This window comes from Gamsiella multidivaricata, assembly GCF_025024155.1.
Source record: "Gamsiella multidivaricata strain RSA 2152 chromosome Unknown BC939scaffold_53, whole genome shotgun sequence".
NCBI classification, from domain to species: domain Eukaryota; kingdom Fungi; phylum Mortierellomycota; class Mortierellomycetes; order Mortierellales; family Mortierellaceae; genus Gamsiella; species Gamsiella multidivaricata.
In genome coordinates, this window is record NW_026251761.1 from 119,128 (window position 1) to 142,973 (window position 23,846).

The 23,846-nt window shown below is 48.5% G+C and overlaps 9 protein-coding genes and 2 non-coding genes across 11 annotated transcripts; 1 reads left to right on the top strand and 10 right to left on the bottom strand.

Annotated features, from left to right (window-relative positions):
• Positions 1-151: 151 nt before the first annotated feature.
• On the bottom strand, positions 152-2,787 carry BC939DRAFT_426052 (uncharacterized protein; the record flags this gene model as incomplete). Its single annotated transcript, XM_051553165.1, has 4 exons — positions 2,250-2,787; positions 914-2,161; positions 659-819; positions 152-556 (listed from the first exon to the last, which is right to left on the bottom strand). The coding sequence occupies exons 1-4, from the start codon at positions 2,716-2,718 to the stop codon at positions 152-154; spliced, it is 2,283 nt and encodes a 760-aa protein (XP_051410006.1). The 5' UTR covers positions 2,719-2,787.
• A 136-nt stretch (positions 2,788-2,923) lies between these two features.
• On the bottom strand, positions 2,924-2,994 carry BC939DRAFT_t133. The gene has a single exon. It is a non-coding gene; the product is annotated as a tRNA-Gly (tRNA).
• A 2,523-nt stretch (positions 2,995-5,517) lies between these two features.
• On the bottom strand, positions 5,518-6,456 carry BC939DRAFT_519785 (uncharacterized protein; the record flags this gene model as incomplete). Its single annotated transcript, XM_051561193.1, has 1 exon — positions 5,518-6,456. One exon carries the CDS (start codon positions 6,454-6,456, stop codon positions 5,518-5,520), a length of 939 nt encoding a protein of 312 aa, XP_051410007.1.
• Positions 6,457-7,747: 1,291 nt separating this feature from the next.
• BC939DRAFT_494709 (uncharacterized protein) lies at positions 7,748-9,430 on the top strand (the record flags this gene model as incomplete). Its single annotated transcript, XM_051559610.1, has 1 exon — positions 7,748-9,430. The coding sequence occupies one exon, from the start codon at positions 7,748-7,750 to the stop codon at positions 9,428-9,430; it is 1,683 nt and encodes a 560-aa protein (XP_051410008.1).
• Positions 9,431-9,653: 223 nt separating this feature from the next.
• BC939DRAFT_426053 (kinase-like domain-containing protein) lies at positions 9,654-12,038 on the bottom strand (the record flags this gene model as incomplete). Its single annotated transcript, XM_051553166.1, has 4 exons — positions 11,133-12,038; positions 10,968-11,041; positions 10,403-10,866; positions 9,654-10,305 (listed from the first exon to the last, which is right to left on the bottom strand). Exons 1-4 carry the CDS (start codon positions 11,923-11,925, stop codon positions 9,654-9,656), a joined length of 1,983 nt encoding a protein of 660 aa, XP_051410009.1. The 5' UTR covers positions 11,926-12,038.
• BC939DRAFT_494711 (uncharacterized protein) lies at positions 12,039-14,379 on the bottom strand. Its single transcript, XM_051559611.1, has 2 exons — positions 12,534-14,379; positions 12,039-12,425 (listed from the first exon to the last, which is right to left on the bottom strand). Exons 1-2 carry the CDS (start codon positions 14,128-14,130, stop codon positions 12,238-12,240), a joined length of 1,785 nt encoding a protein of 594 aa, XP_051410010.1. The 5' UTR covers positions 14,131-14,379; the 3' UTR covers positions 12,039-12,237.
• Positions 14,380-14,406: 27 nt separating this feature from the next.
• BC939DRAFT_458240 (DUF862-domain-containing protein) lies at positions 14,407-15,972 on the bottom strand. The gene is made up of 8 exons (XM_051556570.1): positions 15,838-15,972; positions 15,652-15,697; positions 15,509-15,544; positions 15,316-15,400; positions 15,114-15,196; positions 14,899-14,923; positions 14,733-14,791; positions 14,407-14,625 (listed from the first exon to the last, which is right to left on the bottom strand). Exons 1-8 carry the CDS (start codon positions 15,889-15,891, stop codon positions 14,492-14,494), a joined length of 522 nt encoding a protein of 173 aa, XP_051410011.1. The 5' UTR covers positions 15,892-15,972; the 3' UTR covers positions 14,407-14,491.
• Positions 15,973-16,057: 85 nt separating this feature from the next.
• BC939DRAFT_t132 lies at positions 16,058-16,128 on the bottom strand. Its single transcript has one exon. It is a non-coding gene; the product is annotated as a tRNA-Gly (tRNA).
• A 543-nt stretch (positions 16,129-16,671) lies between these two features.
• On the bottom strand, positions 16,672-17,400 carry BC939DRAFT_458244 (uncharacterized protein). Its single transcript, XM_051556571.1, has 3 exons — positions 17,306-17,400; positions 16,899-17,189; positions 16,672-16,804 (listed from the first exon to the last, which is right to left on the bottom strand). Exons 1-3 carry the CDS (start codon positions 17,381-17,383, stop codon positions 16,727-16,729), a joined length of 447 nt encoding a protein of 148 aa, XP_051410012.1. The 5' UTR covers positions 17,384-17,400; the 3' UTR covers positions 16,672-16,726.
• A 1,544-nt stretch (positions 17,401-18,944) lies between these two features.
• BC939DRAFT_237849 (PLC-like phosphodiesterase) lies at positions 18,945-20,085 on the bottom strand. The gene is made up of 3 exons (XM_051550911.1): positions 19,998-20,085; positions 19,379-19,913; positions 18,945-19,279 (listed from the first exon to the last, which is right to left on the bottom strand). Exons 2-3 carry the CDS (start codon positions 19,882-19,884, stop codon positions 19,021-19,023), a joined length of 765 nt encoding a protein of 254 aa, XP_051410013.1. The 5' UTR covers positions 19,885-19,913; positions 19,998-20,085; the 3' UTR covers positions 18,945-19,020.
• Positions 19,584-21,499, bottom strand: BC939DRAFT_237838 (uncharacterized protein). Its single transcript, XM_051550910.1, has 3 exons — positions 20,505-21,499; positions 19,998-20,387; positions 19,584-19,913 (listed from the first exon to the last, which is right to left on the bottom strand). The coding sequence occupies exons 1-3, from the start codon at positions 21,357-21,359 to the stop codon at positions 19,881-19,883; spliced, it is 1,278 nt and encodes a 425-aa protein (XP_051410014.1). The 5' UTR covers positions 21,360-21,499; the 3' UTR covers positions 19,584-19,880.
• Between the last annotated feature and the right edge of the window lie 2,347 nt (positions 21,500-23,846).

Here is a 23,846-nt window from a genome sequence, read left to right on the forward strand (position 1 = left end):
TATGTGTATTTACGATCGTAACAAATAGAAAAAAAAATGGATAAATGAATGAGCTGAAGAAAGAAAAGGTATATCAGTTTGGTCTTCTTAATGAAACGACGAGCATAGAGACTGGCAATGAAGAACGGCTTCCTTTAATAGTGAAGGCAATTTAGTCCTTGATCGCAATAAGGATCATATTCCTGGGACTCTCCACAACATCGAATCCTGCCACCAGCTGCACCAATCCCTTGTTTCCATTGCTCTTGTCCCCGTTTCCGACAACGCTTTCGTGCAGATACGTGGCCCTGTCTAGAAGGATCATGCCCTCAAAAAGTGGTCCCAGCATGGTCCTGAGTGCCCAAAGAATCCCGATCCTGTACAAATCCTTTTCTAAGAACTCTTCGTATGCTGCCTGAGCTTCTTCGGGTCGGATAACGTCAATAGGGAGTTCGAGGCGATCGATTGCAATGGAGAGATAGTGTGGGAATCCCTTGAGTCGATGCTTCCCCATCCTACCGAGAACGGGCGCGATCATCGGTGGACCAGGATAAAGGCCCCTTTCCACCATTAATTTCTGTACAAGGCAGAGAACATAAATATAAGGTGTTAGAAAAGTACATAGTGAATGGGCAGGCCTACCATTTCCGTACGCAAGTTCGGATTCTTTATGACATACGTGAAGAAGTGCGCGGAAGTAGTGGCCATGAATAGCGTCTTCGGTTTCCTTTCGGTACTTGAGCCATCGTTCTGGAGATTGGCAAGCAGTCATCTTTGCATGCTCACCCAGATGAGCCTTGTGCCGATTGAACGCCGCACTTAACGGGAATCCATGTGTTCCTATTAAAATTAGTAGAAAGCAACAGGTTAAACAATAGTTTACGGATGAAGTGGATCTAAAATAAGATGGTAACGGAATGAATCACGCCCTTACCGTCAGAAATGGCGATATTCCCATCTTTATCAAACTTCTCTGTAATGCAATGGTAACAGCATCCAACGCTAAAGAGGCATGTCGCGGAGCTCTCGAGATACAGCTTGATCATGTTGCTAGTCAAGTCTCCGCAGGCGTGCAGTCCACAGAGCGTCCACCGTCCTTCCTCTTCCGCGTCGTCCTTGTGATACCCGTCAAGGTCACTGTTTCCTTCGCAGTGCGTGAGTGGTTTTGATTTCTTGGGAAAATGCTCCTTGAGCAGTGTGGGCAATGTAGAGGCTGTGATATGATGAGTGATGTGCTGCAGTTGGAAATTGCTGCCAGGCGTCGTTGCCAGATCTGGATCGTTTGCCGAATCGATCGTAGCTGGGCTTTGACTCTGTTGTTGCTTATCGGTTGCAGAGAACTGGGTATCGCACAGAGATGCTGTTGTCGGACATGAGGATATGGATACTAATGCAGGATCCCCAGGTACTGATACAGACTGTGTAGAAGCTGGTCCTAATGGTGATGTTGAAGCTTGTATGGATGCTGAAGCTTGTATGGATGCTGAACATGCTGTTGATCCTACTGGAATTTCAGGGCTGCTGCTTCTTGAGCTGGGTATACTCTGTTCATCCTTCTTTGCTTTCGCTCTCTTGCTGCGGTTCGACCTTTTACATGAATTGCTGCTGTTGCTTCTTCTTAGACACTCTGCTGGGCTGCTACTCCTGGATCGTGAGCCCGCCTTGATCGTTTTGCACGGCTTGGAAATCGCGCATTCGGGCGTGGCGTCGGTGGATGTGGATGCGACAACTTGCAAGGATGATATAGATGTCTCCAAGGGTTCTTCGCCCGTTATTGCTGGTGATGGTGCTTCTCGTGTTGATGAAGACGAGGCTGGCGTCGATACTCGGCTTTGTCGATTTTGTTTTATTGCTGAGGATGTCAACGATGACTTTTTGTTGCCTGCACCCGAACTCTTGAGTTTGGACTTGTTCACAAACAGCTTCTCCGTCCGTTTTTGTGTCGTCTGGGCTCCGCATGTCTGAATCGTATTTGAATCGATGCCCAATACACGGAGATGGTGCTGGAAAGCCAAGACCCGACTCAAGTAACCCTGTCCTGCGCCCAGATCAATGACCGATCCAATTGCGTGCTCTTTTGCGTACAAGGCGATTAGTCCGCTCAGAATCTCGACCTCGTGCAGTTTCTTGGGTGACATGCCAGGGGTCAGATGGCTATCGAGCGTGTTTTTGAACTTTGTGACTAAAAGAATGCGTCGATACAATTGAAGAGTTAGCTGCGGAATGGTAGATACCGGTACAAAGCCAGTGTTGTTATCCATTCCACTTACAATCCGGATCCAGCGTACGGTTGATGGACAATTTCTTGACCATTCGCACAAACTCTTTCAAAGACTCTGGCCAATCCTGTGGAGCTGGGCTTTCAGATCCAGTAGCTGTTGAATTTGACCGCGTTGTATTAAGGTCTCGTAGCTTTCCTAGGCTGACGAGTTCCATGAGATCCAGCGAGCTGAGCTTGCCCTGTTCGGACTCGAACGCATCCCTCCAGTCCTTGGGCATCCGAGTTTCCCACGAGTTGGTGGTAAAATAGTCGACGATCATAAGATTTGTGATAGGTTCATAGCTGGCGAGGAATGATTGCAGACAAGCGAGGTATTCTTCTAGAGAGTCGAAACCAGGAGGCAGGAAAGCCCTGATGCCCTCTCGCTCCTGTTGATTATGGGTGAAGGTACTGTCGCCGCTCGAATGAGCTCCAGCCTGACCGGCAAGGCCCTCGTTCTCGATGCTGTAACGATCCATGGTCCTTGTTCGCTTCCTGAATTTGAGATGGAAAAATAAAGTGAGGGTGTTTTGAGCGAACAAGACGAGAGGAAAAACTGTTTTCTTCTCCACAACCCTCAAAAGTGGTTTTCCTCCCACAATGTGGCTTATTCTGGCAACACGGAGCAAAGGACGAGCTCCGGGGCCATGATGTACCGGCCACCCAGCCAGGGCAAAATATCAATGCGTGGTCCGGGAATCGAACCCGGGTCTACCGCGTGGCAGGCGGTAATTATACCACTAAACCAACCACGCTTTTGCTTCGATGAATATCGGTACGTAAAATTTATTATTATCTCATATTTATTTAAGGTTTAGTCACGTGAAACCGGGACTTGTAGGTTTTTGCTTGTCAAGACCTGGCCCCCCGGCCCCGCACTGGATCCTGATATTGGAACCTGGTGGACTGGAAAGCAACACTGCACATCATTCACAACGGCAACACACCGAAGGGATTATTCACTAGCCTTAACGATTGTCAGCGTCGTGCGCACAGGATCAAGAAGCTGCACGGAATGTTGCCGACGCTTGCGTACATGAAGCAGTGGCGGCCGGATTTGTATAGCACAGACACCTGCAGACTTTGTGAGGTGGACAAAGAGGACACGCAGCATCTATGGCGCTGCGAAATGACGATGCAGCAGCAGCTGGACGGTTGGCAGGAAGCAATCGAGAAGGTCAACACGGATGGACGTAGAGCATGGAATAAAGAGCGCAAGCTTTGGGAGACGAAGCAAAAGCAAGCCAAGGAGCGAGGACAAGCCGCGAGAGGACAGGGACCAAGCTTCACACAGGTGACAGACAAGGCCATTTGGACAGCACTCAAGAACAAGATCAAGGGAGCTTCGGCGATCCGGCAAGCAAGCAACACACTCGGCCGTGTGGAGGACGAGACAAGGGACAACGATCAAGGGGTCTGGACGGCTCAAGATTTGTACCACGGACTGACACCAGCGGCTCTCACCAAGGACTGGGAGAGCCTATTCAAGACGACCACCTCGATCGCGAGGTACATGGTCGGCCGATTCGTCAAGGCCATCGAGGAATTCGGACGGACAGAAATCTGGAACAAAAGATGCAAAGTCACCGTCGACTGGGAAAGAGAAAATGGGATCACTACCATGAGCAAACGCGCCCGGGGACGCAACTGTGTTGGAGAGCACAGACGTAGTGGTAGTGGTTTTGTTGGATCCTCCAGGAGACAACGACGTGCATTGGATGTGAAAGAGATCGAGGAACGAGCGGACAAGCGAGTGCTGCAAAGCTGCATGCAGCAGGTGGAGCTAAACGTGATGGAACGCACCGGCAACTGTAAATTTTTGATGATTGAGGAACGCGGCTAAAGGATGACCTTCGCGCACAACAGGCCAAGTAGGGAGCAGGGCTCAGTCACCGACCCCAGGCGGGGTCGAGTTACCACTCATGCTGACTGGGATTGTGAAGGGGATTGGAGCTGCGAGTGACCAGCAGCGGTGCGGCAAAAGCCGTTTATTAGAATATTGAGCACCCTTTACTATGCCTCTAGCAATAGGGTTCCCTAGTCTAGAGTCCCTCGCTAATAAATCTCACATATCCTCGTGGGTTCTAGTTATCAAAAAAAAAAAAAAACCCCCCGGCCCCGCACTGGATCCTGATGCTGCGGACCGAATGCCACTGGCTTGCCTGCGTAGATGCGGTGGCTGGCCACCGTGGAGCGAATGGGGATTAAAAAAAAAACTGGCCCAGTGCTCGACCCAGACGGCCCTAGGGGCAGGCCTGGGGAATGTGGCCTGTCTTTTGGCGACTGTGGACCGGCTCTACTTTGGTGGAAAGGACGAATGTAGTAGATCTATGATAGTTAGGTCTGATAGATTCGCGGGGTCAATCAACTCGAGAGACAAACTGTTATAAAAAAAAATTGAGGTACGAAACGTTCCTGTCAACAGCTTTGATAGAGAGAGGATGTTCAGTTTGCAAATTTGCAAATATGTTTGTATGTCAACATCGATGGAAGGCGGACTTGCTCCTTTTACTGTATATTTTGCCTTTTCTCCCCACCATCGTTCTTCTTTCTCTCACCAATGGTCACTTCCCTCATGGTCTACCTCTAGTGCTTCTGTGTCAGCGGAACGAAGTTCATGGGCGCGCTTTCTATCAAAGTTTTTGCCGGCAACCTGCCAAAAAAAAAAAAAAATACAGTCTACAGCCTCAAAAGTCTCATCAGGGTGTAAACCAGCCGCACCTCTGGAACCTGCTTATTCCTCTTGCAGGTATCGAAAATTATACAGCGCTCAGAGATGGAAATATCGATATCAAATAGAGGCTTCTTCCAACAAGCGCTTACTCGGAAGTGTACCCTGCACTGTTAATCCGGGGATGTGCATTAGCATGGCAGGCCTCACTATACAACATCTGATATGCCCCATCATAGCATAGTCAGCTCCAGTACGGTGATGCAAAGGTCTTCGAGCACGTTGTTGAACTAGTAGAGGAGGTATCGGATGGTCTCGCTGATCAGCATAAACGCGTCAGACATAAGCTAAACACAACAAAGTGTTCTCGACACTTATCGTAAAAATGATGAAAAAAAAGAAGGGAGAGAGGGAGTAAGAAAAAGAAGAAAAGTGGAGAAGATAGCCGGAGTCAGTGAAGAACCAGTGTATTATGTTTATTTCTCTGCCTATACTTCATCATAATGGCTTTATCATGCAACGCAAAAAACGCATGCAAAGGGTATATACATCTCATGTGTCGCCTTCAAAGCATTCTTAAGCCTAAATCCTCGCTCTCGCATCGGCATTAAGCATCAGTATTATCGTTCAAATCTGCAACCAACTTCAAGACGCCTCCCAACAGCAACCCGCGCTCCTCCTCGCAAGCGGTTGGGACCTCGTGGACATAAAAGCGATCCAAGCGAGGCCTGAATTGCCTCTCAAGATCCACGCGCAGACTCAACACAGTCTTGGCATCGTTCGAGTCCTTGCATCCAGTCTTGCACACGAATTTCGAGTCCACGTTTCCTGCAACGTCGATACCGGGCTGGGTATTCGAGGAAGAGGCTCCCGTGCACTCTGTGCAGGGCTGTGCAGCAGCCGGAACTGGCTTGGGTGCGTGCGCAGGTGCCTGTGCAGGGGCAGGCTCTTGTGCAGTGGCAGACTCCTCAGCATGAGAAGGAGCAGGCGCAGGTGTAATCTCAGTGTTGGTCATCTTCTCCGTGCAGTCCTTCGATAATGACTCGGCATCGATATTATTTTGGATGCGCTCCAGCATCAGCTTAGTGATCATGGTATCCAAATCTGCGATCTTCCTTTCAATTTCCTCCTTTTTGGACCAGGGGATATTGAGATTCTCGTCCGCAGCAACAGTCTCCTTGATAATAGGGGCCAGAGCCTCAGGGGAACATGCCCTCTTGGCCTCATCAATTTTAGTCTGGACAGTGACGCTTAACACGGTTGTTTCCTGATAAGACTCTTCAGTTCCAGGGGTGACCTTAGTGGACTTGATCTCGTTCATGAGGCTATCGAGGCGCGCACGTGCAATATCAGAGTAGTGATCGGCAGAAGCCTTGACAATCAGGTCAAGGGCGACATTGTCTGTGTTAGTACATTCAGTGCAGCGCTTGGAGATGGCATGTGTAATGGTCTTTGTGTCCGTGGGCACCTGGGTTCTCAAAGGGACAGCGGACGTGATCGTGGCAAAAGCAGCAGATATCATGAAAGCTGAGGCGATGAACTTCATTGTTGCTGTGCGAGTACTAAACTGATTGCGTAGTCGGCTTCTGCTTCTAGTGGAGTGCGATCAAGAGTTATAAAGGAGTGAGGAGAATTGTGCTGATGATAAAAAAATAGGGTTGATATGCGCTCCTTCTATCGTACATTTATTCCATTTTTTTTTTTTTTTTTACTATGGTCGGTTAGCCATAGATGTGAAAAGACCTGATGCGCATCCTTAACGAGGTTCGGCAAACAAGAATAGTAGAACTGTTGAGAACTTGGAACAGATATCCCAGGCAGGCTGGGGTATCTCGTGGCAGCTACCTGAATCAATCACAAGTCTTATCTGTTTATCTGGAGTCATTACATACTGCCGGCGAATATTGTGAGTAGAGATTCGATATTCCGTCCTGAGAGCTAGCAACCTGCAAGCGACCCTCAGTCACCTTTGCCAGCGATTCTTTAATCTTTTCTCGCCCCTTCTCTATGGAATATAATGGTAAGCAGGACCCAGCAGGGCTGAGTATGGAGATGCAGCTCGTAAAGTTCGTTAGGGTATCAAGATCTGGTATATAATTATTTAGTCTAGATTAATACAGGAATCTGATTGGATAATCCACACGCGTCTTTTATAGTTTGCAGCGGATATAGTCGCTCTTTCATTGTTATTGCCATCGATCTCTGCCTCTGTAACCGTTGCACCTTTTCCTCGCTCCTTCCTTCCCTCCACTTCCCTTGTTTTCTTTTCTTTCCCTTCCATCTTTCGAAACTCGTGAATCACAGAGATGTAGATTATTCATTTGGAACGAGACTAGAGAGTACCTTTCGCCGCCTCCTTTTTTCTCCTTGAGTCGTCTCTCTCAGGTCGTCTCCTAAGATTTCGTCACCTTGGTAAAGTTCCTTCCGCTATTTCCGACAAATAAGCCAGGCCAGGCGCCTTTTCGGGGGCCATGTTAAGACTTTTGACAGCCCAGTACAAGCTAAGCTAGCGGCATCAGTTCATGTTAGGATCGAGGAGCAACCATACAATGTAGACGTTGACTTGTTACGGTGCGCTCATGAAAAAAAAAAATGCGTTGGAAAGGAGCCAGGGGTCTTCATTTTTCAAAAATTCCCAACTTCACCAGCACAGTCTTCTCAGCGACAAGAACCTCGTTTGTGTGTGTTCTCACGTGTGTGCTTTCCATTCTCGCCTCCACTTTGGACACATCCTTCCAACCTATCTCCGCGCCTTCCATTCCATTCTTCATCTCCTTTCCTTTGACTTTCCATCCTTGACCTCACACGACAACCCTAGCCACCTCGCTTTCGCAATAATGGTTACTCACAAAACCACAGTCGTCCTCTTGGGCCTCACTGTTGCCATTTCCCTACTTTTATGTTCTACAGCACTTCCAGCAATCATTCCACTAGAGTTCCCGTCTTCTGTAGAGACTGACCAAAATCCAAACGACTCTACCGATTTCTCGTATCCAGCCCAAGGTCCAATCATACGATCGGACTCCTCGCTCAAGCAAATACCAACAGCAGTAAGCTCACGTTCGAGTTTCAAATCACTACGACCTCGCAGACACAGTGCAGAGAGCTATCCTTTCTCACCAACGCTCCGAAGCACCCGCGACCAAATTCTCCACCAATGCACGACTCACTTCTTGGAACTTCTCGACTCTAAAGTCTCTGGTGCGCTGGTCTCAAGGTTATCAAGACTTCTTATGATGCTGCCCATAGCCGACATTGAGGCTAGGGTGTTTATGAGAGCGAAGCTTGTCCAGGTGATGCAGCAGGCCTCGGATCGATTGAGGGATTATGAAGCGATTCAGCGTGTTATTCGAATGGCCGTTGATGATGCGGGGTTGTTACCTGTGGACGATGGCTATAATGTTGCGCGTGTAAGCAGGAAAGGCGGATGGGACGGGTTCCAGAGAATTCAGTACAAGGACTCGAACGAGTCGAGCGATAACGACAGCGCCAACAACAATAGCTCAGACGGAATTAATGAGGATGAAGAAAATGATATGGAGGAAAACAAGGAGAAAGCGACGGTCTGGTTCCGGCTACCACCTGCACTCAAGTCATCACGCCCAGGCACAAGGAGTACTGAGCTGGACGAAAGTCAGATCCCCATCGTGACTGAGGTGGCTATGGAAGCCGTGATCAGCTACATGTCAGAGGTCTTAACCCCTGTCCTTATTAGCCACCAACTGGCGGAGGCGATCCAAATCACACTCAGTCACATTAATAAACTGAATCTATTGAGCGACGACTGGATGTGGTCTTCCCCTTCGATCCTAGATGGACCTGGCGTCGCTGCAAAGGATGGCGAGGCAGATTCAGGATCAAGAGGTCAGGATCGTGAGCTCTGGGACCAAGAAATGGAAACTCATAACTGGGGCAGCACCGGACATCTGTTCGATGACTTTGAGAATACAAAAGACAAGGACGGCATGGAGATGGATACTGGTAGCAAAGATGAGGATACGGCACGAGATGACGAGGAGGAGGACAACCTGAACCATCTCATAGTAGGGACTCAGGAAGAGGATGATTTTATGCTAGACGAGTTTGAGGACGATCCCATGGACAGCGGCGAGAATTACGAACGTGGCAGATCCACGCCGAGCGGTAGTGGCTACTTTAATCGGCCTCAAGAGCGCAGTCTTCCTGAAGAGCACACTGTCCAGGATCGGGAAGCCGCCGAGATCTCAGCAAAAGGAACCTCATCTTTTGGAAACACCTCGACCGCCAAGAAAAGTTGCTCTGTTTATTTGAGCAAACGCCGCCCAGATTTTACTCTAGACCCACGGCTGAAGATATTGCTCGCACAGCGGATCGAGCCGTTGTTGACCGCGTTTATTGACGAAGACTTCCCGGCCAGCTGTAAGCGGGCCCAGGGAGAGCTCATGGATGCGATCATCTGGTCCCTTGACCAGAGTGAGTCCAGAGACATTGCCAGTAGCGAGCAGGGCCAACTAGCTCTTCTATCGGAGTTCGAGTACTGAACAGAAAAATAAAGGCAGCAATCCTTTTACGGGCGCCACGCCCGCAGCATAGCAAGTAGCATTTATAAAATAGCCCTTCCATATATATCCTGCACCGGTTTTCAGTCTTCGAGATACTCTTTTTTATTTTATCAAGAGTTAGACATGCAAGGACAATAATATACACTATCTACAAAAGCACTCTAATACGGTCCTCATCGTTATATCGCACGTGCGCACGCGATCAGTTGACTTCCTCTATGGGCGCGAAAGCGGGAGACCCAGCTGGAGCTGAAGCCAGAGCTGGAGCTGAAGCCAGAGCTGGAGCTGAAGCCAGAGCTGGATCTGAAGCCAGAGCTGGATCTGAAGCCAGAGCTGGATCTGAGTTACCATCAACGACCCTATCTCTGCTCTTGACCTCCTTGACAATATTGTATCCTGTCACATCAGCATCCTGCGGGATGACCTTCGATCCCACTCGCTGAGTAGGCATTGGATCGAAATCGGTCTCGTCCAAAACTTGGTTCGCAGGTTTCTCTGCTGGATGGCAGTTGTCCACACACTCTAGCCATTCGCTCTCGAGAACGTGACCGGCCTGCCATCGGGTCTTCGGGTTGGGGTCAAGCAGATGGTCAATGACTTCCGAGATACGGTCAGGCCAGGCCAAGGTCGTGTGGGTTACCGATTCGATTGCGGACAAGTGGATGAATTTTGGTATCTGCGCGTGAGTGGTCGAGACTTGGGCCCCGGGGACGGCTTCCTGCATCTCACGCCATCGTTCGACCTTGTAGAGGAAGCTATCCCAATTAGTATCTCCCTTGGATGCCTCTGCCCAGCTGTAGCAGCCGAGTCTCATACACACGTAAATGATCCCGCACGACCACATATCCACCTTGCTATTGTTGATATAAAGCGAAGAGAAAGTAGTGTGTGAGAGTCAATGCAATGCGCATGCAGGATGTATACATGGAGGCCTGCAGAAGAGAAACCTACCGAGCATCAAATTTACTGGTGGTAAACTCCTCCGGCGCAATAAACGGTCCACTGCCACGGATCGACGTCGAAGCCCTGACCTTTTCCTCCCACGGCATCCTGAATACCTCACTGTTTCCAAAATCCGCAATTTTGACACACCCATTCGCCGTCAGAAGCAAGTTCTCGGGCTTGAGATCCCTATGGACGACTCCCATCGAGTGTAGGAATGCAACGCCATTGATCAATTGCGCAAAGAAACAATCCGCCTCTGTCTCGCCTAGAGCACTGACGCTGGCAATCAATGAGTGCAGATCGCCTCCGGAGCAGTACTCCATAACCTCGCTGTAGCTGTCGCCGTGGAGTTGGAGCAGGTCTAGTGTTTGGATCACGTTGATGTGGTTGAGAGTCGAGGCGATACAGAACTCGCTCGTCAGACGCCTCATGTACGATTTTTGCGACTCATCGTGGTCGTGTTTGAATTCCTATAGTAACGAAGATCAAATCGAGAATTAAGACCTCGTTCTCTGGATAAGAGAGAAAGACAGTGTCAATGGCGCATAGGACAAGTCATATGTCTGTATACCTTGATGGCGAAAATAACCTCTCCGCCGGTTTGAGGATCCTTTTTGATCGATAGTCGGACCGTACCAAATGCACCTATTAAGTGATCAGTGCAAAATCGCTTAGTCTAAGAGCAGCGTATATTGAGGCAGTTTTGCAACGATGAATGCCGTACCAGCCTGCTTACCTCTGCCGACAACTTGCTGCAAATCGCCATACTTTTGCACAAACTCTTTCTTGAGTATATGCTTATTCTTGCCATTGATAATCGGCGTATGGTGATGAACCCCTTCAAACTCGCCAATCTTTTCGTTCAGCAGTGATAGCGGATGTTCCATGGCTTCCTTATTGATATGGTGTCCAGCACCATTGCCATCTCCATGTACGGGACCACGTCCATCCTTCTGACCGTCGAGAAGACCCCGCAGACGACGAACATGATTCGCCAGGAACTGGTGTCGCTTGGGTGCGCACAAATTATGGCGATGTGTACCATTGGGTAATTTCTCGAACCGGGGTCTATTCTCGTTCCTGGAGGATCGGCCTGAAGATACGCCCGTATCTGAGGAGGCAGCAGAGTGACTTTTGCTCGAGGGAACTGGGCTGGGATGGAGGTCGTAGGCTGATGGGATCTCTGTCAGCATGCGGGAGCGGTTTTGACTACCACGGGGCTGGTCAACGGGCACAGTAGGTGGTTGTGGTTGTGCTGCTGTGTTCTGGCCAGGCTGAGACAGAGGAGCAGGCAAGGGCTGCTGCTGCAGGCGTACCTCAGGGAGTGGATTAGCGGTTGTGATGGGGACAGAAGGAGTATCGCTTTCGCTGTAGCTCTCACTGTCCTGGGTAGCAAATGCTTCGGAGGTGCGTGCTGCAGCAACAGGCTGTTGAGGCTCGTCCTGGTCCAAGGAGAGGGCGTCCATTTCCGGCAGCATAATGGACTCAGCTTGGTTGGTTGTCGAAGAGGGTTGTTGCTGTTGGTCCATGGAGTGCGATGGAAAAGAGAAATGAGGATGTGGGATGGGAAGTGATGGTGATTATGGTGGTCTGGCTGGTGACCTTAATGTCTTTAAAGTGAGAGTGTCCACCTGGACAAAATGGGCTGAATATGACGGACGCATTATGTCAGTACGTCAGTGCTCCTCGGCCTAGGCTTGGCCAAAGAACAGACGCCCTTTCGGACCATGGTATCCGAATTCATTGCGGTACCGATGAATGCTATAGTGTATTGTTACAAGCGTATACAGTGGAATATAATACAAAAGCAACTGCCCCTTCCGATACTTTGCTAGACGGAGTTATCGTCGTGCAAACACCCCCATCTGTTGCGGCTGGTTGACCCGTGCTGTCTCATACATCCACGACCGGTGCTCGAGTTCCTCCGAGGTCGTCAATCGCTCGCAGTATTCGCGTCTCAGTTCCTCGACCAGCGCACTCGAAGACACCTGGTGCGCGCTCAACTCCAACAGTTCCTCGAACGACGACTCTGGTAACAGTTACAATGAGCAACAACAGAATATAAATGCGTGTTAGTGCCATTCTCGACAACGAAGAAGCAAAGCACGCTTGAAAACATTTTCCGTTCGTCCTGTACCTTGATATCCGTTCAGTTCTGTAGCCATCTCGGCTTCCAGCTGTCTCTCGATTACAGCGTCCTCCAACCTTGACTCTGAGTCTGACCCAGATTCTAACACATTGTTTGCGTTGTCTCCTCGTGCTTCCATGTCGTTACTGCTCCTGTCGATATTATTGCTGCCTTCGCCATTTAGGTCCTCTAGATCGGGCTCGCTGTTAAAGATATCGACTGGATTATAGTGATCCTCCGAATCAAGAAGCCCTTCCAAGAAATTGAGCTTGTCTTTGCGTTGACGTTCCAATAGTCGATAATCTCCTCCTTCATGTCTTGCATGTTCGCTCTCAATGCGTCCGGTTTGTGAAACTCCTTCACATTGCCCCGCCATGGTATCACGACTCATCAGCCATGAGAGTCGATTGGTATCCAGGAAAATGTTTCGGTCTCTTTCACCCCCACCATCTTCCGTCGACTGATCATTTGGCCTCGCTGCAGCATCCCCCTCAGGTCCACTCTCTGCTTCAGCTCCCGACGCCTTCTCGTCTTCGTCGTCTTCATTGTATCTTCCATACTTAAGCTGCATCGCCATCCTACGACCAACGCTCGTCCATAACGGCAACGAAGATGCATCATTCAATCGACTCTTGTTCCTCGCTGTTGGCGTCACAGGGAAAGCTCTATCTGGAGCCACATGTCTGGTCGATGGTATTGTTGGCTTGGGAAGAAGACGCGAAAATCCTTCTGGCGTTGTCATACCTATAGACGTTGACGACGTTGATGACGACGATGATAACGATGTTGGTGGTATTGATAAAGACGGCGACGAAAATTGGGTCAGTGTGCTTGATCCTGCTGCTGATGTTGAAGGCTGACGATAACCTCGCTCCAAGACTCGCGCTCTGCTGTGGACAAGCCTTTTGAATATCGAATCTGGGGCTTGTCCTCGAGCCAGCTGTGCTTCTCCTTCGCCCCGACTTCCCCGATTTCCGTTGCTTGCGGATTCGTGCATCCCGTCCTCATGCTTGTCCAGCTCAAATGCGTCAGCCAGTTTGCGCTTCAGTAACAGCGATGATGTGTAAATCGAAGGCTCTGCTCCATCCTCTTGCAGATCAGCAACATCCAAGTCAAGTGCTTCTGAGCCGAGGTCGTCCTCTCTTCCGTCAACATCTACGTTGTCGTGTGCTGCAAGGGCGGGGTGACGTTGAAATATTGGGTGCAGCATTGTTGCTGTCGAAGGAAGCAAATTGTTGATATCCTCTGGAGTAAAAGCACTATCGATTTCGTCTTCAGCAAGGCTCCAGAGCGAAGCTGATGAGGCACTGAGACCAGGCGATTCTTCATTTAGTATCCGTCCATATAGCTGGTGCTTTTGTTGCTGACGAATGAGGTTTGGTGTCGCCAAGGGATCAAATGATAATTCTGAAGCCCGTTCTGGTCGCGTTGTAAAGGGATTCTCGTCCGTAGATCGCTGTGTTGCGAATATATCCTGATACGGCTGTTCCTGCTCCTGTGAACATTCTGGCTCCTGATGCGGTTCTGACTCCTGTTCTTGCGCCTGAGGCTGTTGTTTACGATGCCGTCCTTTTCTCGGATTGGCAATGCGGCCTCGACTGTTCATGCTGTAGTTTCAAAACTTTATACCGAGAAAGCGATAAAAACTTCACCAGATGTCTTGATGCAGCTGGTGATGATCGCACACGAGGCAAATGGAGGTTGGATGCAATCGTGTCTGTTCAAGATGCTGCAGAGAAAAACGGATGGCTATCGCAGCTCAATCAGCACTGGAGTTGCTCATTCTTGGCCCTGAGCAAGATGGCGGTGATGGATCGTTGTTTGGCTGGGTGGCCTAAAAGGATGTGAAGACAGATAGATGCAGTCAAATGAATAAAAAGGACGCCGCCAAATTGGACAGCACGTTTTTATTTCGAGTCTCAAATAAAAAGTCTGGGGTATAGTACAAAAACCAAGGCAACATGTCCTCACTGCTGCCGAGGCAGCAACGTCTCTCGGTCCTGGACAACCTCCTCATCCTCTGCTGAAGGCGGGTCTACCCAACCCTGGGGTACAACGCATGGGAACATGGTGCCTAACTTGGCTGCTCGGTTGATCCAGGCTAAGTACATTAGTATTCGCAAAAAGACAACGTTAACACACGCGATCTCTAGATTTGATAGTCATTTCGAAAGACAACAGCATCAGCATAGGCATCGTAGCACCAACCTGGTGGCCTTAATCCTGTGAGTCGATACGCCATATCTGCTGAAAAGTGATTGCAATTCCTGTTGAAAGCGAGCGAGAACAAGATAACAAGATAGAGACAGAGAGTGAGCGACCCTATAATTGCATGTCGCGAGAAAGAGCCGAATGCCCTGTTTTTCTTCGTTACCTTGTCAGTAGTGTATAAGAGTCGCCTATTGTTAGATTTTTCATCGTCCAGAGAGCACAAAATGATAAATGAAAAATGAAAAGCGGACATCAATATCAGCTTCAGTTGGCCATGCCCTACTCGAGCTGTGTGCATCTATATGATTGCGGTACATGAACAAAAGCAAAACCGGGTCAAGCTTGTTTCATGGCGGCGACACTTTCTCGCTCGCTTACCTGTGTATTCCTTGGAAAGTTGCTGGATAACTTGATTGATCTCCTGGTCTGACATGGTGGTGAAGCCGACCAGAATGGTCTCCCTACATCGATATCATCCCATTCAATCAAAGGACATCGGCATTTTTAGAAAAAACTGATCTTCGTTCTGGGCGGGCGAAGCGTATAATATCTTTGTCAGGAACCACTGCTGTAAAATTACTTGTAGATAACTCCGGGAGGTCCAACGCGAGGCTCGACACAAAAGACGCCCGTAAAGTTGTACTCATGTCCTCCAAAGTTGAATTCTGTAGTTGCAGACAAAAATAAAAATAGGAGGTTTAGTGCAGAAGTAGGATAACATGGCGAGTAGCTGAAGATTGCACTGATCCTTCTATTCCATTTGTTTAGCGTGCCTTTGTCGAGAACCTCTGTACCAGAGTGGAAAACGCCTAGACATATGTGTGATAGCAACGAGTTGTTGCGATAGCGTGAGTAACATCTTCACATGGCCCAAAGCTCAGTAGCACACGAAGAGACGGAGAAAGGGAAGCTGTACCTAGACCCATAAAGTAGCCAATTGACGTGAGCGCACTTGATGGGATCTATTGTGTATGTCGATATGAAAGACCCAGGACCGTTAGCACTTCTCTGAGCAAGTCTCCGGCCTACAGTGATCCCGTGTCCTGATTGCAAAAAGGAGCTATAGAGCTGTTGATGTGTTTTGTTGCGCATAGGAATGTACCATGTCATAGACGTTGACATAGACCGGTGTCCGCCGTGTTGCAGCTGCCGGCATTCTAAATGTGGAATAGCTTTGAGTAGTGGACAATGTGAAAGAGGTGCACAGGCAAGTTCAGTCTAATGGGAAGAGTATAAGAAAGAAAAAAGAAGTTAAATGCACGAACCTGACAAACCTTTTTGAGTTCTACATCAAAATAAGAATAAGAGTAGCAAAACATTAATGCGTGGTCCGGGAATCGAACCCGGGTCTACCGCGTGGCAGGCGGTAATTATACCACTAAACCAACCACGCTTTCTTTCGATGAGCACCGTGATATAAAGATCTCTATGTTAGTATTAAAATTTAAGGTTTAATCACGTGAAGACGCGGAGTTCCAAAAAAATGTGCGGCAATAGTTGCCAGGCCCGGTTGCCTATTGAGCACCCTTTACTATGCCTCTAGCAATAGGGTTCCCTAGTCTAGAGTCCCTCACTAATAAATCCCACATATCCTCGTGGGTTCTAGTTATCAAAAAAAAAAAAAAAGGCCCGGTTGCCCTGGCCTCTCATGGGGAATTATGTTAATAAAAAAAAAAAAAAAGCTGGGTTGCCCTGGCCCCGCAGCGTATCGGACGCTACTGGACTGCCCGCAAGGGAGGAGACGGTTGACAATCATGGAGGGGATGAGGAGTTTTCGGCTTTTAACACTGATGAGGTATTGTAATTGCTGCGCAGGCCTTAGGACAACTGTAACAGGGCTAAAAAAAAGGCCTTCGACCTGGCGCCTTTTTGAGCCCAACAAATATGGGATATGCAATGCATTTTATAAAGCTTGATGGTAAGCATGATGAATGAAGGCCTTTTTTATTTTTATTCTCATTATTTTTTCTTTATGCATCCGATGGCTTGCTCTATCGTCGTTTGCCACTGATGAGACTGCCGATGCCGCTAACGATTGCTCCAGGAATGCCACCTGTAATTTGAGATATCTAATGAAAGCATGCAGAAAGAAACGCGTTAACACTCTGCAAAAAAAAAAAAAAAAAAAAAAAAAAAAAAGAGAAGGAATGGAAGTACGCTTACATCCGTAGGACAAGCAATGTTCGTAGCCTGATTTTTAATTGATGGTGAGATTGGGATGCCAATGATCTTCAAGGTTGCCTTGATGTCGTAGTTAATGGTGATCTCGCCGTCATTCCCGCCTGTAAGACCACACTTTGTCAGGATGCTCTGGATGACAGTAAATCCTGGATCCTGGCGTTGATCGTAGCTGGCCGTGATGGGGAATTGAATGACCTTGGTGGATTTGCTGGGGAAGTCGACATGGGTCATATTGCCGCCTCCGATCGGAGGTTGATATCCTGGGTAATAAGCCTAGCATCACATTCACGAAAAAGGAGCAAAGATTAGATGCATATCAAGATAGGCAATGTTTGTCCAAAATGGTAAAGCTCTCTTTTTGACCGCATTATGTGCACATTGTTTCCCACATTGAGAAAAAGGCCCGCATTGTTTGCAAGCATGCATGCGCTTCCGTAATTTGATAAGATAATGTTGTTTCCTTGCATTGTTGTGTACCCAGACCGTGGAAAGGAAATGAAGTGTAATTACATTTTCTTTTACATCCGTGTAAATACAGCGCACGGGACAGTTTAGCGCAGAATAAAGAAAAAACCACAGATCAAATGAGAATTCAAGCTGCTTACCGTAGCAACAATTTTTTCAAAATTGAAACCAATAGGATTGGGATTCTTGACTTGGATATTCGCTAAGAAATTGACACCCAGCGTCGTGTTGCCATCGTTGAACTTAAAGGTGGGATCGCCTGCCATGCCCAGATAGTCGACTGTTGGCATCTTGAACACCGCAAATACGAGAATGACAATGACAATAATGACCAGGAGGAGGAGAATGCAAAGACAAGCAGTGATGCGACCACAGGTTGAGCGGATGCAAGGGAAGCACGGCAGGCATCTTGATCTCTCCTTCACTGGCTTGATTGGAGTGACACCGCTATTGCTGCGAATGCTGGTCCCGTCGTATCTGTTCTCTCCCTGGATCGGTTGAGTACCATCGTCCTCGAATCCATTGTAGTACTTTGGCTGAGCGGCGGCAGGGGCTGCATATGCATTTTGATGGTCGATGTATTGGTTGTCTGTTGCGCCACCGTTATAGTTTGGAGGGTATTGGTCATTGTTGTAGTAGTTCTCGTTGCTGTTGCTGTAGGGTAACCCATAGGTGTCTCGTTGATAGCTGTGTTGCGTCATGTTTTGCATTGCGTAAGGCTGGTCTTGTCCTTGGTCATAGCCATTGCCATAGCCACGGCTGTAGTAGTTGTTGTTGTTGTCGTAGCTGTTTTTGTCCATGACGTCGTTTGTCGAGTAGGTAATTGTGTATCTGCTGTCGTCTTTTCAGAGTGCTCAGCCTTGCTTCTGATGATGTCTTGATGGTGCGGTTAGAATCAGAAGAGGAGGCTGTGTGGGGGTGTTGCTGTTGATGATGGTGTAATAATGGTTATGGCACACTGATAGTGTGAGATGGAGAATACACTTTTCTTTTTTTCTTTTTTTTTCCTTCGCTCGAGGTTGGGTTGGAAAGGCACGAGGACAGAGAGTCAAGTGTGAATGTGCAGACGTATGGACTTGTGTTGATGCAAGAGGAATGGGGGAATGAGAATGAGAAAGAGAGGAGAGAATGATCAATGAATGGGAACGAAAGAAGGAAGGGTGGGGAAGGGACCAAGGATGGATTACTTGAGCAAAGTGTGAAGGAACGAGAGTTTAGATACTATTGAATAGCGGCAATAATGACTGTGGGGCCAAAGCATATTATTATGATCGCGACATGATATGACATGGCACACTAATTCCCTGCTTCAGGGTTCCCAGCATCAGCGTCATCGACTGCTAAGGCAACGTGCGAAAACGGGCTTGTGTAACCATCCTAATAAAGACATCTCCCAGGGGAACTGAGAAGTGACTGAGCCAAACTAGTTTCATTTGAACATCCAGCATCCCCCCGATGTATCTCTTCCTTTCGTTCCAGTCATCGGAACAAATAGCCTCAATAACGAAGGAGAGCCTTCGATCAACAAGAACGAGAATATGTTCTTATCCAACAAGTGGCCCATTCTTCTCGATACCTTTTGTGCTTCCTATTGTGTTTTTTATCTCTGCATTCTACTTCTAGTTTGGCTCGGCTATGCCTAGTATGGCGTAATGGAGTCCCCTGCCTTCACCCGAGCGACGTTCATATCATTAAAGCGATTAACGACCTTGAAGAGATTGCCCTCCCAGTAGTCATTCACGCGAACCCGGAACCAGTATGGCCATTTAGAGTAGCAAAAGTCCGCAAGACTATCCAGCATATCTGAGTTAGTCTGTACCGCCAATGGACCAATGCACAGCTGCGGTATCTTGCCCTGCTTCACCGAGTTGACAATGTCCTCCTCTAGGATTGAAAGGCTGCAAGAAGCGCAAGAATGCAAAAATTATCATGTAAGCGACAAAAATCCTTGTGTGTTTTCAGCTGCCCATATCAAGAGATACTGAGGAGGGCCTTACTTGATGTCGATCTGCTGCCACTTGATAAATGACCCGTCCGTGGGTGGTCCCTTTGTGCAGTAGTCAAAATAGGTCGAGTTTAGCTGCGCCGGCTGCGTGTCTAAGCTCGTGTATGCAAACCCATCTTGCTTCCATGTATCCTTCTGGTTCGCCCATTCGGGTTTCGGCTCCAGCGCCCAATAAAGGTCACTCATAAAGATCATAAGTCTCTGGTTTGCCAGGATTAGATCACGCAGTGTCGGCCAAGGCTCCTCTAGACTCTTGCGCGAGAACATCAGCTGCTGTCCTGACGGAAGAGTAAAGTACTGTAACACCTTGTCATGGATTATCTTGGCCATCACGGTTGCATTGCCGTCAAATTCGTTGAATTCCATCGTGACGACCTCGTACGGATTCGCCAGCATGAACTGCAGGATCTGGTTAAGGACAGAATCGAGCGTAATCCCTATGGCGCGCGTGACGCCAGAACCGTGACACATCACCATCTGAGTGTTGTTGTTGGTCATGCATGTCCCCAGATCCAGGAAGCGGATTCCTAGCAATGAGGCAGTTTCGTATATCGGTCGTTAGCCCAATGAACTCATAGGACATAAAAAATGTATGCTGCCTGTTTGGTTACCAACTCACCATCGGCCAGCTGCTGAGAAATTGTGTGGTCAGGTTGGTTCTCCCATAGGCAGGGAAGCGCCCAGTCCGGAACAACACCCAAGCAGGCAGAACCCCATAGCGTGCAGACCTCCAGACTGCTCGTGCAGATCTGTTCCCAGCCCTGACAAACCTGTTCCGTCGCCATACATGTGGATGTAAAAGCTCCACACAGCCAGTTCAACCATCCTGGTAGACGGTCCACACAGGTGTTCGACATCTTAGTACATCGCGTCTCCCAACCCATGGAGCAATTTTGGGCCTGTGCAGTGCAGACCGTCTTGCTTTGGAGACAAGTCTCGGTTGCGAGCTGACAATCGTATTTGAGATCGTATGCAGCACTATTGTGCGTCCCTGGATATGTCTGTTAATAGAAAAAAAATGTCCCGCGGGACGACGGTACGGATTTAGTTTTCGACAAAGCCCCAGCCAGACCTTTCTAACAGAAAAAAAAAGAGATCGTTCGACTGCGACAACATACCACTTGGTTATATCGCAAATCACAGAGATCTGCCCGTCCATTGCAAGTCATGTTTGTGCTGTTGACTGCAGCCAGGGCCTGGAACGAGGGCAACGGGAAAGTGGTGTTGTCCAAAGCCCGAGTTACCGTATCTCTGCTTCCGTCCGCTTGACCGTCCACTCTACGCTTATGCAATTGCTGTCCCCTCCTCCTGATATTGTCAGCGTTTCTGGCATACAATTGCTCTCGTTGGACCGAACACTCCGTATTCCACCTCGTGGGGTGCTCACTAGAAATCTGTTTCGAAACAGTGGACCCCTGTCTTTGTGTGGAGGCTATAGAGGCTGAGTTTGTACCACATTTACGATTGGCCAGGACCGAAGGCCGTCGTTCCTGCGGGAGCGGTCCCTGATACATGGATGTCGCTGAAACTGGCTGCAGGGCACACAATAATACCATAACTAGTAGCAGAAGAACTGCTGCTCGGGGGAGGATGTATCCTGTCCTTGTCCGAGAGCGATGCGCATATGGAAGCGGTATCCTTGACTGGTCCCCTGGCGCCTCAGAGACAGGAAGGCACGTTGCCGAGGACGCATAGGTCAAGATAACTGCGGTTGCACCCTTGGTCGCTACAGGTGATAGGTGTGAGTCGAGTACACGAGGATGGTTATGCCTCAAAACAACTGCAGGGTGCTCTGCGCTGAGATGTCTAGTTGTGGGAATAAGAGCCCAATTGCGTTCGCATGAACGCGAGTGAAGGTTGTCTTTACCGATGGTTGTGGTTGTGGTTGTGGTTGTGGTTATGGTGCTGGCGATATCCTGGCATGATATTGATCCTATGGATCGCCGACGTACTCGGCTCGCTGTGATTGACATGGATGAAAGGCAGGTATGATGATGAAGAAGAGTTGTCTTTGGGCGAGAATGGAAATGCACACTTAAATGGTGCGGGGTATCTGTGGGATAGGGTAAGGAATGTGGAGTGGAAAGAAGACGGGAGAAAGAAAGAAAGGAAAGACAGAACAGTAGCAGCAAACAAAATAACGCCCGGGAGACATGGGAATGCAGGGGAAAGAGGACCCACCATGGCAATGGACCAGGGTATGGACGTATGGGGTCATCGGCGGTTTATGAGCAGCGAACGGATTTTATTTTGTTCAAGCACTTCAAGGGGTGGCAACAAGGGGAAACATTTGTTTTGTACTCTCGTCAGCTGGTGCATCATCCCCTATAATCGTTTTACCCGCACCCTCAATGTAGTACCTCATCTCCTCTTTCTCGAAGCAATAACAGCAACAAGAACAACAGACCATTCGGGCAGCGCACGAGCAACCCATGGGTACAGCAGTATAGGTAATGCGGATGTTGTTCCGCAACAATGCTTGATACACGAAAGTTCAAGTGCTCCATTTATCTGTGCTAAGCACAAAGAGGGTCCATCCTGCATGTAATTCGTTTTCAATAAAATGCAATAGCAATATTCGCCGACCGACGATCGAAGTCCATAAACCATTGAACGCTTCAGTTGAGTCCTTTACTATCCAGTAGAACCAATGGAATGCGATGCAGTATGGTCCCGCTTACGGCGAAAGTCCATCAAACTCATTCTTCAACAAGCGCAGGTGTGTGAGTTAGACACTACCAGTTAGCGCCATGCCCCTTTAACATTCAGGGCACAACGTTGTGTGCGTGCATGTCTTTACAAACTCTAAAACGTACATCTTGTTCCTGAGATTTGCATTTTATCTAGAGAGAGAAAAAAGGAGTTCTCCTTGACATCGCCCCCTCGCGCGACGACGATCATGATGATTATCCTGTGCCTCTTGTAGGTCGACCCTATTTCTTAGCGCCAACAGGTGATGCGAGTAGTATTATATTATCGCGTTCTGTTTTGACAGAAACCAAATCGCTAGCGGATGAGCCATTCATATATACATCTTGAAGTTGAATGTCCTCCCATGGATTGAATTGAGGGCATAGCAAGCAGACAGGAAGAAGTAAAAAAAATACAACTCGTTCTTCATAAGCGTATGGGCCAATGAAATGCCCGCCCTGACTTGACCCAAGTTGGTGGCAAACCTTTTTCTCTCTGATTCTTGTTCTGCTGCTCTTAATTGCCATATAGAAAGCCATTCGGTACTGCATACTGCAGTAATGATATTCTCTCTTTCACTCTTGGGTGACATTACAACAAATCAAGCGATTCCCTTCCTACCTCCAATCCTTGTGAACCTTTAGCGAGCGTTAATCATGCATAGCATATGAATGCGGATTCTATAAAGCATATCCTCATTCTTAAATGCCGTTCAGCGTTGCAGAACGCCGATCCCCCAATAAATGTGGGAAGCAATCCCGAGCCTCAAACGCGTTTGTTAGGCAGCCAATCAGTTGACTGCGCACGTGCCTCAGTGGATCGAACTGTCTTTACTTAATCAGAGAGACACGTCCGACGATCCATTCTTCAGTAATGCAAAGATCATATTCTTTCACGAAATAGCAGCTCCTAGTGTCCACTGTTAAGGGCTTGTATTGAGCGCAACGAAGAAGCGCATTTACCCTCATGAAGGGATACAACAGCATGGGTAATGCCATGTCAAATAGTATATGCCCAATGCAATGCATGTACTCCACCGACAGTTCAGATTCAGACTGCGCCCAGTACACCACTGCTTTTGGACAGAGCATTTCTTTTTTAGGCAGCCAAAAATTGATGGCGGCATGCTCGGCACCTGTGCACAGTTTCATGCTGATCTCCTCGCGCGCCTGGTCCTTTCTCGCAAATTATCCTAGAGCTTAAGAGATCCAAGTGGGAGAAGGGGACGATAAAGCGAGCAGAGAAGACAAAAAACAAAAAGATGGAAAGAAGGACAATAGCCTCTTGACGACCAAAGGACGACGGCCCAAGGATAAAAAAAAGTCTTTGGCTAGCATGCAGGTTCTCAGCGTACAGCGCATGCGTCATTTCAAAGAAAGCCGCCACATATTGCCGAGCTCCTCTTTCAGCGTCTTGTCCATACATGCGTTGCGCATGTCGTGCGAACCTCTTTAGTCCCTCCTGCTCCTGCGGGAGTGCCTGATGGCTTTTTAATCTCGCACGCGTGTTTTTTTTTGGCGGCTATTGTTGGTCCCTGAAAGAGGTAGCGGTGGCGGCGGCTGAAGAAGGCTGGGAAGATGAAACCGTAGTCGAACTGACAGATGGATGAAGCAAGCGAATGAAAATATAAGGCAGATCTGGTTTAGAGGCTCGCTGCGGTTTGATGGGTATGCCCATGACAGCTATCAAATGCCAGGTAGGTTGAGCTGGTCTAGCGAGTTGGGAGTCGATGCAGAACCGAGGGGTTCTACTAATAAGGTGATGTTGTT

Excerpts from the sequence above, each read along its gene's own strand:
- BC939DRAFT_494711 (XM_051559611.1), bottom strand. The coding sequence starts at position 14,130 with ATGAACAGTCGAGGCCGCATTGCCAATCCGAGAAAAGGACGGCATCGT. Across the intron at positions 12,426-12,533 it reads AGAACTGAACGGATATCAAG|AGTCGTCGTTCGAGGAACTG; the intron begins GTACAGGACGAA and ends AACTGTTACCAG.
- BC939DRAFT_458240 (XM_051556570.1), bottom strand. The coding sequence starts at position 15,891 with ATGCCGGCAGCTGCAACACGGCGGACACCGGTCTATGTCAACGTCTAT. Across the intron at positions 15,698-15,837 it reads ATGTCAACGTCTATGACATG|ATCCCATCAAGTGCGCTCAC; the intron begins GTACATTCCTAT and ends CATACACAATAG. Across the intron at positions 14,792-14,898 it reads TCTTATACACTACTGACAAG|GAATTGCAATCACTTTTCAG; the intron begins GTAACGAAGAAA and ends CGCTTTCAACAG.
- BC939DRAFT_458244 (XM_051556571.1), bottom strand. The coding sequence starts at position 17,383 with ATGCAAGGAAACAACATTATCTTATCAAATTACGGAAGCGCATGCATG. Across the intron at positions 17,190-17,305 it reads ATGCGGGCCTTTTTCTCAAT|GCTTATTACCCAGGATATCA; the intron begins GTGGGAAACAAT and ends ATGTGATGCTAG. Across the intron at positions 16,805-16,898 it reads ACATTGCTTGTCCTACGGAT|ATATCTCAAATTACAGGTGG; the intron begins GTAAGCGTACTT and ends TGCTTTCATTAG.
- BC939DRAFT_237849 (XM_051550911.1), bottom strand. The coding sequence starts at position 19,884 with ATGACCAACAACAACACTCAGATGGTGATGTGTCACGGTTCTGGCGTC. Across the intron at positions 19,280-19,378 it reads TGGCAGCAGATCGACATCAA|CCTTTCAATCCTAGAGGAGG; the intron begins GTAAGGCCCTCC and ends CGCTTCTTGCAG.
- BC939DRAFT_237838 (XM_051550910.1), bottom strand. The coding sequence starts at position 21,359 with ATGTCAATCACAGCGAGCCGAGTACGTCGGCGATCCATAGGATCAATA. Across the intron at positions 20,388-20,504 it reads ATTTGCGATATAACCAAGTG|ACATATCCAGGGACGCACAA; the intron begins GTATGTTGTCGC and ends TTCTATTAACAG. Across the intron at positions 19,914-19,997 it reads AGCTGGCCGATGGTGAGTTG|GAATCCGCTTCCTGGATCTG; the intron begins GTAACCAAACAG and ends CCTCATTGCTAG.